The 18,225-nt window shown below is 44.8% G+C and overlaps 1 protein-coding gene across 4 annotated transcripts in view; it reads right to left on the reverse strand.

Annotated features, from left to right (window-relative positions):
- Positions 1–18,225, reverse strand: part of LOC147905558 (CwfJ-like family protein) — a 107,091-nt gene that overhangs the window by 63,238 nt on the left and 25,628 nt on the right. For all 4 annotated transcript variants that reach the window (XM_087373328.1, XM_087373319.1, XM_087373302.1 and 1 more), the window contains exon 8: positions 6,918–7,326. In XM_087373328.1, the coding sequence (XP_087229454.1) occupies positions 6,918–7,326 (409 nt within the window). The remainder of the gene's footprint in view (positions 1–6,917; positions 7,327–18,225) is intronic.

Here is an 18,225-nt window from a genome sequence, read left to right on the forward strand (position 1 = left end):
CAAAATGCCCCAAATTTACTCCAAAACAACTGCACCACACTGTAGTTTTCTGAAGAATGAGCCTGTCAAAGAACACCCGAGGCTGACAGCGACTGGTGCAGATCTGCAAGGACAGACTATACGAACTGTACGGTCAGTGTGTACGACAGTACGGTGGAGTGTACCGATGCTCTTGCGACAGACAAAACAGACTGTACGGCGCTGTACGGAGATGTACGGACACCTGTACGGAGCTGCACGGACGCCTGTACGGAGATGTACGGACGCCTTTTACGAAACGTACGGATGTGGTACGTCGATGTTCGGAAGCAGTAAGAAGCTGTACGGCAGGCGAAATTGTACGGCGAGCACGTGTACGGCGATGTACGCAAATGGCGACACTTGTACGGCGATGTACGCAAAGGACGACACTTTGCGTCAGAATTCCGTACAGTCGTACGGACTGTACGGACAGATTGGCGCAGGCTGAAAGTCGAGGCTGAGTGTTGGAACTGAAGGGAGCAAGGAGCACAAAGCTCTTGGACCTGCTCTGATACCAAATGAAGGTGAGAGAATGAGAGCAAGAGGGAGTGAGAGAGTAGAAAGCTTGGAAGCTGTAGTTGCAATAGAATAGAGTGTAAAGAGTACAACACAAAGTGAGTAGGATAAGGTTTTGTCCTAGTGACAAAACCTTAGTAGTCACTAACCATAGTTAGTGAACTAACTGCAGTTAGGGGGAAAAACCTCTAAATGAGGGAAAAGTGCCCCTAACTAACTTATTATATTACATTGGTCACTGCTGAATTATATCTATAATTCCAACACTTTCGAGACCACAGAGCCTTTGTGGGTACATTCTTTGATGACATGATTGTATTTTCGAAAAATGAGGAGCATCGGAAGCATCTCGCAATTGTGTTCGCTGAGCTCAAGAAGCAAAGGCTGTTCATAAACCCAAAAAGAGTGAGTTTTTCATGGCTGAGATTCATTTTTTGGGACATTGTGTTTCCAAGGATGGGGTTCATATGGATCCAACTAAAGTGGAAGCAATATGAAGTTGGCCACAACCAAAGAATTTGCATGAGGTTCGTAGTTTCTTGGGTTTGTGTTCCTACTACCGTCATTTTATCCATCACTTTGCAGAAATTGCAGCCCCTATGCATGCACTTTCCAAGAAGGAAAGGCCTTTTCAGTGGTCCAAGTAGAGAATTACTCTTTTGAGGAGTTGAAGCGCAAGCTTGCAACAGATCCGGTGCTGATTTTGCCTAACTTGAGGAAATCTTTTCATGTGCATGCGGATGCTTGTGGTAAAAATGGTATTGGAGCTGTCCTCACACAGGATGGGCATCTTGTAGCTTATGAGAGTCGCATTTTACAGCCAAATCAGTTACATTTACAGATTTATGAGAAGGAGATGTTGGCTATACTTCATGCTCTATCCACTTGGAAACATTATTTATTGGGAGCTGATTTTACAGTACAGATAGATCATCAATCTTTGCGCTACTTTCTGACGCAATCTAAGCTGTCCGAGAAGCACATGAGGTGGGCAAACTTCTTGTCAATGTTTCATTTTCAGATTGTACATGTTGAAGGCAAGAAGAATGTGGTTGCAGGTGCTTTGTCCAGGAAGCCACAAGTTCTTTATCACAATGAGTTGGATGTAATGAAGGATTACTTTGCGGAGGATGAGCAATTTGTTGAAATATATGGCCAGCTTAATAATGGTAGAGGCACAATCATTATGCGTTTAAGGATGGGTTTATGATGATGCATGACAGACTGTGTGTAACTAAGCAGCTAAGGCAGAAGGTTATGAGTGAATGTCATGATCTACCATATGCAGGACATCGAGGTATTGATGCTACTGCGTCGCGATGGAGCATTTCTTTTATTGGCCTACACTGCGTCGCGATGTTGAGGAGTATGTTCGCACATGCCTAACCTGTCAAAAGGTGACGTATGATCACAGGAAGACTCCTGGACTGTTACGTCCTTTGCCCATACCTGATGGACCATGGGAGAGCATAGCCATGGATTTTATTTTTTATTTGCCGAGGACACCTACTAGTAATGATGGAATATGGACGATCACTGATCGCTTCAGCTAGCAGGTGCACTTCATTCATGTACGGAAGAAGATTGTGGCAGATCATATGATGAAGTTATTTATCCAGAATATCTTCAAGTATCATGGTATGCCAAAGTCCATTGTGAGCGATAGAGACCCGTGCATGACCAGCTTGTTTTGGCGGGGACTTTTTGAATATATGGGCACTACTCTCCTACTTTCTTCTGCTTTTCATCCACAGACCGATGGGCAATCGGAGGAGGCTAATTCCACAGCTCTAGATTTGCTGAAATGCTATGTGTCGGAGCACCAGTCACAGTGGGAGAAGTTTTTACCATTAGTCGAGTATGCATACAATAACACAGTACATTCTTCCACAGGTAAAGCTCCATTGAGATAGTGGGAGGCCAGCATAAGATTCCACCCATCTTGCACATGAAAGATAATTTTTTTGAAGCTGATAGGTATGTGGAGAGCTTGGGCATTGCTTATCAGAAGGTGAAACAAGCATTGCAGAAGTCACAAAAGAAGCAGGAAAAAGGGCAACAAACAAGCACAGGTGTGACGTTGCCATCAAGGAAGGTGATTATGTCTTGCTGCGTTTTCAGAAAGCAAGGCTAAAAAGTACACAGGGTCGTACTTGACTATTTCCTAAGCTGAGTATGAGGTACTATGGGCCTTTCAAGGTAACTCGGCAAATTAATGATGTGGCATTTCGCTTACAGTTGCCTGACCATTGGAAGATTCACAATGCTTTCCATGTGAGTCTCCTTGAGCCTTTTCAAGGTGATGTGCCTACAGATCTGCCTTCGGAGATCCAGCCAGAGATGGAAGACATGAATGAGATCCTTGTACCCGAGCAGATTCTAGCACGTAGGGAAAGGAAGCTAAGGAGGAAAGTTGCACGACGCTATTTGGTATAATTTTGTATTTATTTATCATTGCATGTGAAGTGGATGGACGAGGGCGAGTTCACAGATACTCCTCAGGTGTTACAGCTTTACCTTGAGGATTTCCAGTTGGAGCCCAGTTTGCAGGGCGCCAGGTGTCTGTAGCATTACTTGATGCACAGGGGGAGAGTTATCGCTTCCATTCCTTTTGTACAGACCCGCTCATGTATCTAGAGGATACTTGATGTTGCATTTTGTTTCACCCAAGGTACTGGTTGCTGACAGTATCTTCGCCGTGAGGGCCTCTATGATTGGTGTGCTAGCCACTTGGTTTTGATGCATCTTATGTGCAATGTATTTTGTATTTGTTACCATGGCTCTACAGATACATATTCATTGTTGGTTGACCTGTTGGCGGCATTGGTATACTGTCCTTTTAGGTTTGGTTGGTCTGTTGGGTCACTCCCATTTTAGACTTGGTTGATCTGTTGGCCGCATTGTTGGCTGTCTTTCAGATTTGGTTATTTTTATATTTCAGCTTTGGTTATTTCACTTGCTTTCGATTTTTCCATTGCTATTATTCCTTTTCGTTTGGTTTGCAGGCAAATGAGGACATTGCCTTCTTTCAAGAGGGAGATCTATCACGAGGATGTGAAATTATGAGACTTTTGATTTGCGACTCCCGTAATTTGCACGCAACTGCCTTGAGTCTCTGGGGCGTGAGGGTCCAGCCATGGGGAACTAAAATTCCCTAGTGGGCCCTTGGAAATTGTGAATGTGCGCCCAATTACTAGGCAATTAATTCCTAGGGCCAAAGTGTGCAACAAAGGGGCCAAAAGAGTGGTGCAATTAAAAATTGCTAATTTTAGAACAAGACTCCAAAAAGAGCGGAGAGCCCTGTTTTTGGGGGCAGAAGGCCAAAATCAGTTCCAAAAGGAGCCAAATCATCAATTGCGAGCTGCCAGAGCCTACTAGGTGCTGCCATAGCCAAATTGTCATTTGCCAGAAGCTTCTAGAGCCTGCCAAGGAAAATCACCATCATCAACCACCAGAGGAAATCGCACCTGATCTAGGAGCCCGTTGCAGATTGCAATTTCAGCCAGGGTGTCTTCTTCAGATTGCGAATTCATCTCCAGGTCTTCCGGACGCTCTTTAGTATGTTGTCTCACACTTGAACAAGTATATAGCCCTCTACGCACCATTGGCAGGCCCTAAAGCGTGTCTTTAGGTACCTCAAAGGCACTCAGCATTTGGGCCTTCTTCATGACGCTGATTCCTCACTTGTTATGCATAGATTCTCTGATATTGGTTGGGCTGGCTATTCAAACACCCGTGTGTCACATAGTGGCAACTATTTCATGCTTGGTACTTCATGCATCTCTTGGTTCAGCAAGAAGCAGACTCCTGCACATCCTCATGTGTGATAGGCTGATCCTGGACCTGATCTAGAGCATCCAAAGGCTGCTGTGCATCAGCATGTGCAGGCTTAATATTCTGATCTTCTACTAGTTGCTCTCAAGTGCCTTCAGCTGCAACCCTTCAAACACATCCAGCTGGTCTATCAAACTCAGTCATGGACTGATCTGAGTTTTCTGCAAAAATCACACCTCTACTATCCTTCTATCTGAGGAGGGTAGAGACAGTTAACTCACTGTTGTAGCAACAAAAAAACATTTACTTGCCTTGGCACCCAGGTTGTTTCTCAACAGACTAGGCATATGTGCATAAAGTATGCAACCAAACACCCTAAGGTAGTCCACCTTTGGTTCTCTATTATACAAAGGCACAGAAGTCATTGTTTTCAAGGCCTTGGTGGGACATCTATTCAAAATGTGAGCTGCACACATCAGTGCTTCCACCCCAAAAAATTGTGTAGCAAACTCTTGCCTTTGATCGTGCATTTGACCATCAAAGGAGTAACATCCTCCTCCATGTGAACCTATGGATGGTCTCGGAGGGCTGCATGCTTGCACAATGCTGTCAGCCTGGCCAGGGTGTCTCTAAAGTATATCACTAGAGGCTACTCTCCATATGGAATTTGTGAGGTCACCTCCCCATCTGTGAACCCGCGAATGAGGAGAGCAAAGGGGAGATGGACCATTGTGTGTTGTGGAAGACATGTGGGTATTGATTTGGGATGCCACATGGTCAGATCTAACATGGAACAAGGACTGCCACGTGGACAGCACATTGGCTGTCATGTGGGCAGATAAAGATAATGCAAGAAAAAGGCTCACTATGCAAACACAAAACAAAAAACATGGGGCCGACACATGGGCAGCACATAGGCTGCCCATGTGGTCAGCACAACAAGAAACAGTACCTGGCTCACAGGAAGACTATGGTGCAGAAGAAGCAGCAACAGTGCTAGGAATCCTGCCAGATGCAGCCATGATGAAACGTGGCATGGTCTGGGACTTGTTCAGCCACTGTATGGCCTGTTGGATGACCTGAAACAGCACTGAGATGATTCCATCAGCCTGCATGAAGGCATGCACATCTGTACAGACCTGTACGGGTGGCTGCAGGTGCCAGTGCAAAGCTGGAATAGAAGATCCAGGGCAGAAGCACGTCCAGAAGACTGGCGGGGATGCTAAAGCATGGCTGAGACTGATTGGATCAAAGATCTGTCCAGGAAATAGTCTAGACATAGGCCCTGACTGGGGCTGCATATGGCCTAGGCCCGTGGCTGTGTGCCACTTGGCCAGGCAGGACCAGCAGGGCCAGCAAAGGCTGGCTAGATCCAGTACAGAATGAGGGTTGGCCAGATCAGCTTCTGGCCCCTATAAAAGCGAGCACTCTTGGGCTCATTAGATATCCATTGGAGGAGCATATTGGAGCTGCAGAGAGCCTGCCTCAAGGACATTTCAGGGACACAGGAGATGTCTATTTGGAGCAGACAGAGAGCTCAACAAAGCCTTCACTCTTGGCTGTCTATAAGGCAGCTAGGAAGGCAGACCATAGGGGGACATTATGCCTCACCATTGGCTGCACATCAGGGCAGCAAAGAGGTCAAGTCTTCACAGCATACACTGCCTTAGTTTTGGCTGTCCAGGGGGGCAGCTTGAAGGTGTGATTGCGGGCACAATAACAAGACCGACTCAAGCCCTACGGGAGCACACAGGCTGAGTGCTTTTGAAGTGCCACTGGTGGGTAAGCATATAGCATGGAGGTGGAGGGCAGAGTGTGAGTTGGGGAGAAACCAGCCATGCTCTGGTATGGCATGGATATCTGGGGGGGGGCACTTGGGGGGAGAGAGGATGCACTTCGGGGGAGAGAGGATACGCTGTGTGGGAGGGTGATAGAAGAGGATGAGGGACAGAGGACTGAGTTGGAGACTGGGGGAGGGGGAGCTAGGAGAACTGAGTTGGAGACTGGGGGAGGAGAACTGTATGACTGTATGATGGCCCTGAGGGCTAAAGAGCCGGCAAGAGGTGTGTGGCCTGAGAAAGAGCCATCATGGTATATGGCTGTACTGTCCACTTGGTTCCTACTTTGAGTAAACCTCGTATTGAATTCCGTACCCGGACTCTTTCCCCTCTCTGTGTCTTCTTTCTTGTCTCTTGGCTTTTCCTTTTCTTTGTCATTATCCACATCTCGAGCCATACTCTATCTATCCGTATCCATAAATCAGCTCACCATCCCCTTGAGAGTCGATGGGAGGGGGCAGTAGGGTAGGTACCAGATCAGTAGCTGAGCTCAGATGGGTGTGGATGGATGATGTGGGAAGAGAAATGGAGAGAGCATCATCAGTATGGATTCGTTGGCTCCTCGATGACGCCTAAAGCGTTTGTTGTTGCCTTCTCACCTCTATACCACATATTCTAAAATAGTCTAATAACATCACAACTACAAAATCATTTCTATGTAGAACATGTGGCATCTCACTGCTATTACACAAACGGAAGAAAAAAACACAATAGAGCCCCATGATCAGTTTTAAAAAATGCATACGTACTTCAGATCCTTGAACATACCTGCATTGGTACTATGTAGCAATGTCCTTCCACAAGGGGCTCCCTAGGAGGTAACATTAGATAAGATGAATTGGCTATTGAAATGGTGAGATGCTTAGGACGGGATACATTGCCAAAACAAAATTGGCAACGCTCCTCTTGCGTCAAGATTCGCTTGTGGTCACGCATAGCCTGCAGAGCTTCCTTTCCTCCCAGACTCTTTGACACCTTTTTTCTAGTCCTGGATTCAGAAGCCTCAAATCCAGTCCCAAAGTCATATTCATCTTCAATACCACTTGCCTTATTGTACTGCTTATTATGCAAGATGCTTTTAAATATCTCATCATCTCCATCGTTCTTCTTGGTCCTACGTTCATAGTCAGCTGTAATGCTTTTCAGGCTTGGTCCAGCACTCTGGTTTTCACGATGCCTAGCCCAGTAAAAACACACACAGTAAAAAAGAGGATTAGCTACGCAATACAGTACTTGAGAAAGCACCAAGCAGAAATTATTCTACGTAAATTTTTCTATTGTCTCAATCCCAGAGTCAAGTTACTATCCCCCCAACTTGTAATGTCTATCATTTTCAGCAATTCTAAGGGTCTGATTCAAGCACCTCCTCTTGCTTGTTTTTCTTCTAGAAGTTTCGTGCCCATGGTTAATTGAATTTTAATAGTGGTTTTTATTATTAGTAGAAGGATTGTAGGCCATCTCATGGGCTATCCATAGATGCCACTTATACCTTGGTATGTGCCTTGTAGGCCTAGTTATAGTCAGTTAGGACTATTGGTACACTTAGTTTATGTCCCATCTAGGTCACTTAGGGCACTTAGTCCAGTTAGGGCAGTTAGCCCTAGGGTTTTGTTATGTTGGCTCTCCCTTGAGCCTCCACACTCAATTTTTGCAGCAATCTAGTACAGCATCTCGTTTTTCTCCTTCTTACCTCCATTTTTGAGCTTCCATTGCTTGCCATAGCCAACAGTGGTATCAAAGCAAGCCGGGAATCCATTCCCTCAAACAACTTTCCCAAGCTGTTTGGCAGCCTCTGGAGCTCTCATTCCTGCTGGTCTTGCTGGTTTTGACACTCCCACGAGTGTTTGAGGCCTTTCCAAGGACTTCTATCGCGAAAAACCTCATTTTGTCGCAAGAAGACCGCACTTTGGAGCAACCATCGCGAAGGGAACTGTGTTCCGGTGCATTTTCCAGCCCGCTGCAACCACACGTGTGCATTTACAGCAACTGTACGGAATCTGTACAACAGTACGAAACCTGTACGGCCATCCATACACTGTACGGACAGTAGACACCTGCATTTACTGCATTCTCGATTCCCGAAACTGTATGGGCCGGACCTGCAGCGCTTAGGGCTGTACGGACTGCCTTGGGGTGCATGCCAGCATTTTGAAGCTGTTTCGAGGTGCGAGCCAGCATTTCAGAGCTGTTTTGTGGTGCATGCCAGCATTTTGGACCTGCCTCGAGCTGTATGACGACTGTAGGAGCTTTTTGGAGCATGTTGAAGTGATCTGGAGTTCACTCCTTGAGCCCATTCTTCCTCATTTGGCATCCCTTTGCCTCGAATCCGTACAACAGTACGAAACCTGTACGGCCATCCATACACACTGTACGGACCGTAGACACCTGCATTTACTGCATTCTCGATTCCCGAAACTGTATGGGCCGGACCTGCAGCATTTAGGGCTGTACGGACTGCCTCGGGGTGCATGCCAGCATTTTGAAGCTGTTTCGAGGTGCGAGCCAGCATTTCAGAGCTGTTTTGTGGTTGCGTGCCAACATTTTGAAGCTGCCTCGAGCTGTATGACGGCTGTAGAAGCTTTTTGGAGCATGTTGAAGTGATCTGGAGTTCACTCCTTGAGCCCATTCTTCCTCATTTGGCATCCCTTTGCCTCGGGCTGCGAGTTCTCCTCCATTGAATCTCTTTCTCTCCATTTCTTAGTGCTCTCCTCCTCGTGGGAGCACTTTCTTTTGCTATAACTCTCATTTCCAGCCTTCATTTGCTCGCATTCAGAGCCTTTCACTACTGTTCTTTTGGGCTACATCATAGAGTAAGCTGTTGTTGCATTGGTTCTTTCCAATTTCTGCTTCATTTGCATTTTGGAAAGGCCTCGTGTTGCCTTGGAAGGCCTCATGTTGCCTTTGGGGATTTTTCTTGCAACAGGTACACCTTGGGACAGCAGAGTCTCTTGCAAGCATAAGCTTTGAAGCTTGGGCAGATTTTTGTTACTTGATTCTGAGAGGTTGCCTTTCTTCATTTGCTTTGCCAGTTGGTGCATTTGTCTTGTATTTCAGCACCATGTCTGGTGGCAAAGATGATTTGTTTGGGATGCTTGGGGCTGATGACAAGCTTGATGGCACCAATTATCCCATGTGGTTATACATGATGGGACATGTTTTGGCATATTGTTTCAGGTTCTGAGACCAAGCCTACACGCACTGTTACTTCTGGTGCTACACCTACAGCCTCTGGCTCTTCAGGTGATGGTTCTAATGCTATTTCCATGACACCTGCACCTCCTGCTATAGGCGCTTTGCCTCCTTCACAGGAGCAAATTCAGTGGGATGGTCATGATGCCAAAGCACATGCCTTGATTGCTCTTTCAGTGGAACGGGTTATTATCCCTCACATCCGGTCTTGCAAGACAACTAAGCAAGCATGGGATCAGCTTGCATCATTGTATCAGGTGCGGAATGAGGCGAGGGTTGCCTATCTCCACAAGTAGTTGAAAGATTTAAAGCTTGATGGAGGTGGTAACATGGATGCCTATCTCACTAATGTGAAGGACTTGAAAGAGCAGTTGGCCAACATTGATGAGATTATGCTTGATTCTCAGCTTGTTTCTAATACCCTTGATGGGTTGCCTGATTCATATCAAGGCTTTGCTACTACATTGAGGTTGGTTACAGGAGGTGATGTCAATCCTTTCTCATTTGACCAGCTGGTTGCTTCTTCAGGAGGTGCAAAGTCATGTGATACACAATGCTTCTATGGCTAGTGATCAAGCATTTGCTGCCCATCACAAACACAAAGGTAAAGGCAAGGTTTCAACTGGAAAACCCTCTCATTCTCATGCTGATCATTCACACGGTGCCTCTTCTTCAAGGGATAACAAAAAGAAGAAGAGATTATGTAATTATTGCAAGAAACCTAGGCATGACATTTCTGAATGCAGGAAGCGCATAGCATCTAAAAAGAAGAAGAAAGAGTCTGGTCTTGCAGTATCTGGTTCTTCTAGTGCAGAAGATCAACATAAGTCCGCTAATTTTGCACAAGACCAGCATTGGGCTTTCTTGGTTACATGTCAATATAATCTTGATGTTCATGATGCTTGTATGGCAGTTTCAGATGTTCGTGATGCCTGGTTCTTTGATAGTGGTGCTAGCAAGCATATCACTTCCTGCAGGAAGTTATTCAGCTCATTGGAGCTTACATCTCAAGGGGCCAGTTGTAGGCCATCTTCTGGTGGTTCTAGTGATGCCCTATAGGCCATAGCATGTGCCTTGTAGGCATAAATATAGGCACTTATAGTCTTAGTGCCTTTTAGGCCACATGACACTTAGTCCTATGTGACACTTAGTCCTAGGTCTAGGTACAAGTACTTTGTACTCCTTTTTTCACTACACTAGTTGACGTGACGGCTAAGACTCTATCGACACTTTGCACCTTGCTCTCTCTCTATCATCTAACGATCCTACAGTGGTATTAGAGCCACGTTCAGATTCGTCTCCTGCCCCTGGACTCGCACCAGCCTCCTTCATCCGTACAGTTGTACGGTATGGACGACCGTACTCACAACTTGCTCCGTACTTGCGTCGCCGTACAATCGTACTTGCTCTGTACTTGCTTCGTCGTACAGTCGTACTTGCTCTGTACTTGCTTCGTCGTACAGCCGTACAGATTTGAATCTGCATCGCCCCGTACAGCCCGTACACCATACAGTTTGGTACTTGCATTTTGTACACCGTACAGCTATGTACTTGAGCAACTGTACAAATCCGTACCTGCACTACGTACTTGTCCGTATAGGGTACTGTACTCCTCTCCGTACCTGTATCATGTACAATCAGCATACATGTCCGTACTGTGCTTCCGTACACCGTACACCCGTACACTGTACTACGTAGTACATGCAACCGTACAACCGTACATTGGATTCCGTGCTGATATCTGTACTGTTCCGTACATCAGTTCAGTACCCATGCAGTACGTTGTACATGCATTGTACTTGCTCCGGGATTTGGTGCATTTTTTCAGTCAATTTGTGGACAGCAAGTCCTAATTTTATAGTTGCAAGCCTTGAGGCTATTTTTTTGGTATTTGGTCTGCAATTTCTCGTTTGATTGCAATACATTGGGTCAGATTGGAGAACATTGAGTCACATTTGCAGGACATTGAGTCAGATTATCATACATTGGGTCACATTTGTAAAAATTTCAGCAAATTTGGGGCTTTTCTGTATTTGCGCTCTTTTTGGCCTAGTTGCCCTCATTAAATTTGGGGCTTTTGCCAAATTTGCTGTTTTTGCAGTGAACATTGCCTGCCACAATCACATTTCGGTCAGATCTGCATTTGCCCTTTGATTTGGGTTGGAAATTCGCATATAATTGCTGTCATTTTTGGACAGCCAGCTCTTTGCAGTGATAGCCTTGAGGCTTTCGGGTTTTCAGGTCTCTTTCAGAGTATCACATTTGCTATGGCTGGGAACAATCAAGATCTATTAAGCATTCTTCGTGAAGATGATAAGTTGGATGGCACCAACTATCCAATGTGGTCTTATCTCATGAAACATATTATTGTTGCAAAGCATTTGTGGAATATTGTTTCTAGGGTTGATCTCAAGCCGGCCAATGCTACGGTGGTTGCCTCTACTGCTGGTCCCTCTGCAGGGTATACTCCTCCTGATGCCTCATCTTCTAGCACTCCTGCTGCTGCTCTTCCAACTCAAGAACAGTCAAGATGGGATGCAAGAGATGCAAATGCACATTCATGTATTGCTTTATCATGCAAGAGAATCATTATTCCACACATCCAATCTTGCACAACAGCAAAGAATGCTTGGGATAAATTGGCTTCCCTTTATCAGATTCGCAATGAGGCACGTGTTGCATATTTGAGAAGGCAGTTACAGGAAGTCAGTATGAATGAAGGTAATTCTATGGATGCATATCTGACAAAGGTCAAGGACCTCATGGAACAACTTGCCAACATTGATGAGGTGCTGCCAAATTCACAGCTTGTCAGTACCACACTGAATGGACTACCAGATACATATCAAGGGTTTGCTACAACCCTTCGATTAGTGGCCATGGGTAATCCGGACCACTATTCTTTTGATCAGCTAGTTACTTTGCTTTTGCAGGAAGAGCAAAGTCGAGCTAATAGACAACCCATTATTCCTAATCATGCATTTGCTTCACAGCAAACAGAAAGAGGCAAGGCTTCCAAGCCTATGGGCAAGCCTAAATCTGCACATAGCAGCTGCAATTCCTCCCATGCATCTAAAAATACAGCAGATAAGTCAAAGAAGAAAAGATGCAACTATTGTCGCAAGCTTGGACATGACATTTCCAAATGCAGGAAGCGCATTGCTTTGAAGAAAAAGAAAGCAGGATGGACAGTTAATGCCTCACATGCTATTGAATCCTATCAGCCAGCAGATGCTTCACATGCACATGCTCTCCAGCATGATTGGGCATGGGCTGTCCATTGCTCATTTGATCCCTCCAAAGCTGATGCACTCTTTACTGCTATGATATACCTTTGTAAGACTAGAATAAGTCCAATCATACCTTTGTAATGCACTCATTACTACTAATGATGCTCAATCTTGGTATTTTGATAGTGGTGCTTCCAAGCACATCACATCTTGCAGACAGTTGTTTCATTCTTTAGCTGATGCACATCGAGGGGGGACTGTCACATGTGCTAATAATGCTTCCTATGCTGTAAAAGGAATTGGAGAAGTGTAGCTCACATCCATTTCAAGCCATCCTATCACTTTGACAAATGTTCTTTTTGTGCCTGGAATTGAAGTCAACTTGATTTCAATTTCAGCAATTACCACTTCAAGTTTCAGAGTGATTTTTGATGGCTACAGATGCCTAGTTTATGATCTTCGTGATGACAATGCCATAGTTCTCACTGGCACTTTGCACTTTATCACCTTGATCATCTAGTTCTCACTGGCACTTTGCAAAAGGGGCTTTATCACCTTGACAAATGTTCTTTTTGTGCCTGGAATGGAAGTCAACTAGATTTCAATTTCAGCAATTGCCACTTCAAGTTTCAGAGTGATTTTTGATGGCTACAGATGCCTAGTTTATGATCTTCGTGATGACAATGCCATAGTTCTCACTGGCACTTTGCAAAAGGGGCTTTATCACCTTGATCATCACTCAGCTGCACTTTCTATTGAAGCATTTGCTATTTCAGATACACAACTTACTGAAACTCATATTTGGAATGAGAGAATGGGTCATCTCAATTATAGAGATCTTGCAAAGCTACATTCACAGCAGATGGCAAAAGATGTACCTCAAACTCACACAGTTTCCAAACATGTGTGTGAGGGTTGTCTTTTGGATAAGATGCATCGGTTTCCTTTTCAAAAGAATTGTCCAAAACTCTCACAATGGAAATCGCCGTTAGTGCACAATGATGTATGTGGCCCAATGAGGACAAATGCCATTGGGGAATACAAGTATTTCATGACTCTCATTGATGACTTCACAAGATATTGCTAAGTATATCCTTTAAAAGCCAAATCTGAACTTTTCTTATGCTTTCAGAGGTGGCTGAATATGGTTGAGAATGAATCAGGATGCAAGCTTGTCACCCTCAACACAGATACAGGGGGAGAGTATATGTCAAACAAGTTTGATGCATTTTTGTCTTCAAGGGGCATTGTTCACTCATGCACTACTCCTTACACTCCTCAACAAAATCCTCTTTCTGAAAGGAAAAATAGGTCCACAATGGCGATGGCCAGATGCATGCTTAAGGCCAAGTCTTTGCCCAATAAATTTTGGCTTGATTCAGTGATGTGTGCCAACTATGTGCTGAATAGAACCTATAAGGGCATTGAAGACTGTTACACCTTATGAAGCATGGAAAGGCAGGAAGCCTTCACTTTCACACATGAGAGTTTTTGGGTCTCTTGCATATGTTCATGTACCATCTCAGCTGAGACATAAGCTTGATGACACGGCAATCAAATGCATATTTATTGGTTACAGTCAGGAGAGCAGAGGCTATAGGTTATACCAACCAAATACTGGGAAGATTATTATCAGTAGAGATGTAATCTTTGCTAAACATTCAGCTTCTCCTCTTGTGGACTGCAAAGCTAAGCCAGATGTTGACTTGTTTGATGCCTTTGAATCTTGGTTACCTCTGCCATCCTTAGAAGAGGATTTTGATCAGCAACATGAGCCTCCTGCAAGCCCTTCAACAAGCAATGATCAGCCAGAACCCCATGCTGATTTGCAGATTTCTCTTCCAGCACAAAATGATCCCAGTATTCATGATGCAGTGATTGAAGAAAGAGGTGTCAATAGACAGCAAAGGCAAGTTCCCAGATGGCTTCTTGATACATTGAGGGACAGCAAACAAGATCAGTCTTTTGCTGCCCGGACAAGCTCAGGGAATAGACAGATGCATGGTCACTTTCTTGACTTTGCACTCCTTGCTACAACTTGCAATGAAGAGCCTCTGTGCCATAAAGATGCTTTTGACAGCAAAGAGTGGATGCATGCAATGAGAGCTGAGTTACTGTCACCACAATGTAAATATCCTAAGTCAAAGTACAGTTGACCATTTATTTGATCATAATTGAAGAGTTTTATATGTGTTAATTATGGTCAAAGAGTTCTTTTAATGGTCAAAGAATTGACTACGGTCAAAGATACTTGACTCTGGTCAAGTAAACTGACTTCGGTCGGGAGACTTGGTTTATTACCAAGAGGGTTAACTACGGTTAACCAGAGAACTACAGAGCTGACTACGGTCAGAGAGTGTTGACTTCGGTCAATGAGACTTGGCATGCGCCAAGAGGGTTAACCACGGTTAACCAAGACGTGCCAACTTCGGTTGGAGAGTTGTGCCAACTTCGGTTGGAGAGACTTGGCTATAATTAAGGCGCCTCGATCCTTGATCAAAGCCCCTTAATTATGATCAAGAGCGTTGACTTCGGTCAACGAGAGTATATATATATATATATATATATAATTTTTTTATTTTTAATTTTTTTGGGTGTGGGGGAGGGGGGGGGGGGGTTGTTATGTGTGCACATGTATTCAATGGGGACGCCCACCGTGACTAGAACTAGTCCACAAGTTAAATTTGCTTGCAAAGCGCTAACAATTAATGGGTGCCATGGTGGTGCACTTTAATTAATTGTTGCAGGTACTAGGAAGAGTTATTTTCCTAAGCGTTACGGGAGCCTAATCAGAGTCTAGGAGGCGGTTCGAGTGACCAAGTGCTTCGAAGACTCCAGAGTTACCCTTAGTGGCATGTAATTAGGAAAGTAGTGTAGAAATTGACAAGTGGCTTATTGCCAAGAAGGGGAGCCTAAGAGCTCATGTAATGATTCATTCATTCGCGTTTTGGATTATGTATGAACAGCTCTACGCTGAACTATGTACTTCATCTTCTCTCAAGTACTAAAATCCTTCAGGGGGGTCCACCCCGACTGTTGTCCTGGGCCCTAGTGTCTCTGTTGAGAAAGGGAGAGAGGGAAAGAAATGAGAGTGTTGTTGGTTGTTTTTCTACGGGTATTATTTCATTGGTATCAAAGCCAAGGCTCATAGCCTTCTCAAGCTGTGATGATCCAAGAGATAAGGAGGGAAAGAAGCAGAGACCCACCGTGACCACATAAAGCGTTGAGGTGAGCGTAACGTGCACCTGAGCAAAGGAGGGAGTCGCCAAAAGTAACAAGGCCTATTTGAAGCAAATAGAATGAGTGAGAGAGAGCAAGAGAGAGTGAGAGAGCAGGAGGCTTGGAAGCTGAAGACGTAGTTGCAATAGAATAGAGAGTACTACACACTGAAGGAAAAAGATAAGGTTTTGTCCTAGTGACAAAACCTTAGTAGTCACTAACCATAGTTAGTGAACTAACTGCGGTTAGGGGGAAAAACCTCTCAAAGAGGGAAAAGTGCCCCTAACAAGCTTATTATATTACATTGGTCACTGCTGAATTATGTCTATAATTCTAACACCCCCCTGCAGTGCCAATGTCATGTACAAGGCTAATCAATCACCAAATGGATATAAGTTCTGGGCACTGCGAAATGCCTCAAACTTTTCACGTGGTAGTGCTTTGGTAAAAATATCTGCAACGTTGTCATGTGTGGACACAAAGATCATACTGATCTCTCCTGCATGCAACTTCTCTCTGACGTAGTGATAGTGAACCTCAATGTGTTTCGTGCGAGCATGAAACACTGGATTCTTTGCCACTGCAATGGCACTCTGACTATCAGTGAGAATTGGAGAGGGACCCTCCAAAGACAGAGGAAGATCAGCAAATAGACGTCGCAGCCAAACACATTCAACTGTTGCTGTGAAAGCTGCCCTGTACTCAGCTTCACATGATGAGGTAGCCACTGTAGATTGTTTCTTGCTCAGCCATGAAATACAAGATTTACCCAAAAAGAAACAATTGCCACTAGTGGACTGCCTAGTGTCATAATCACCAGCCCAATCTGAATCACTGTAGGCATACATCTGCAAGTCACCCCCCCTGGGAAATAGTAAGCCAAAAGACTTTGTGCCCTGCAAATAACAGAAGATGCGCTTAACTGCCTGCCAATGCATAGTTTTTGGGCTGTGCATGTACCTGCTCACCTGAGATACTGCAAACTGAATATCAGGTCTAGTGTTGCAGAGATATATGAGGCATCCAACAGCCTGACTATAACGTGTGGCATCAACTAATTCTCCTGCATCATGCATTGTGAGTTTCAGCCCCGGTTCCATAGGAGTGGATATGGGCTTACACTCTTGCATGTTAAATCTGTCCAAGAGTTTCTGAACATACTTGGACTGAGACATAACAGTGCCACGTCTCTCATGAGAGAACTGGATCCCCAAATAAAAGTGAAGCAGCCCCAAATCTGACATGTCGAAGTTGGTCTGCAAATCAGCTTTGAAATCTGCAATTTTTTCTTCATTGGACCCTGTGAGCAGTAAGTCATCGACATAAAGAAGGATGACTAATATTTCCCCCCCATCCATCTTGATGTAGAGGGTGCTCTCAGTAGGACTATTGTGCAGCACCTTGCTGGTCAAAAAGGCATGTATCTTGGCATACCATGCACGAGGGGCCTGTTTCAGCCCATATAAAGCTTTATTGAGCTTGCATACTTGAAGTGCATTTGCTGTAATTTCAAAGCCCGGAGGTGGTCTGACATACACCTCTTCCAACAAGTCCCCATTCAAGAAGGCTGTTTTTATGTCCAACTGATGAACATTCCACTCAAAATGTGCAGCCATTGCAATTACTGATCGGATGGTGGTCATCCGGGATGTAGGAGCGAATGTCTCCTCATAATCTATGCCCTTTTTCTGAGCATAGCCTTTAGCAACCAGCCTGGCCTTATATCTGTCAATGGAGCCATCTGGCTTCCGTTTGACTTTAAATACCCATCGTGTGCCAATGGCATGTTTACCCTGTGGCAAGTCCACAACATCCCAAGTCTGATTTTTTGCAATGGACTGCAACTCATCGTGCATGGCATTCATCCAATGCACATTACCTTTTGCCTCTTCAAATGTGGCAGGCTCCTCCTCATCAAGGAGAGTACCTGCATATGCTGATTCCACTGAATTAGCACCTTCCATGTGCCTTGCTGCACTGCGAGTCCTGCCAGGTAACGGAGCATCAAGTTTACTCTCCCTGAGAGTCTGTAACAGCCAGTTTGGGACTGTTTTTGCTGCATGTATGTCTGCAATTTCTTGCTGCACCACCTGTTCCACTGCCTGTGGAGGGGGCAAGACATCCTGTGGCGGAACTGAAGCATTTGGAGGTTGCTGTAAATTCTGATTTGGATCAGAAAAATCAGCAGGGGAACCCAAAGCAATGGGTAGCAACCCGTCAAAGACATCCTCTGAAGACGAAGGCATTTGAAATTCAGCCTGAGTGTGAGCTGAATTTTCAGAAAATATCACATCTCTACTTACAATGATTTTGCGTGTAGCAGGATTGTAGAGACGGTACCCCTTGCTTTCTGCACTGTATCCAACAAATATGCATTTGATGGCTTTATCTGACAATTTGTGCCTAAATTCAACTGGCACATGTGCATAGGCAAGGCA

Source organism: Dipteris shenzhenensis, chromosome 1 (assembly GCF_047967505.1).
Source record: "Dipteris shenzhenensis isolate YYH24624 ecotype China chromosome 1, Dip_SZ_1.0, whole genome shotgun sequence".
Classification (NCBI taxonomy): Eukaryota; Viridiplantae; Streptophyta; class Polypodiopsida; order Gleicheniales; family Dipteridaceae; genus Dipteris; species Dipteris shenzhenensis.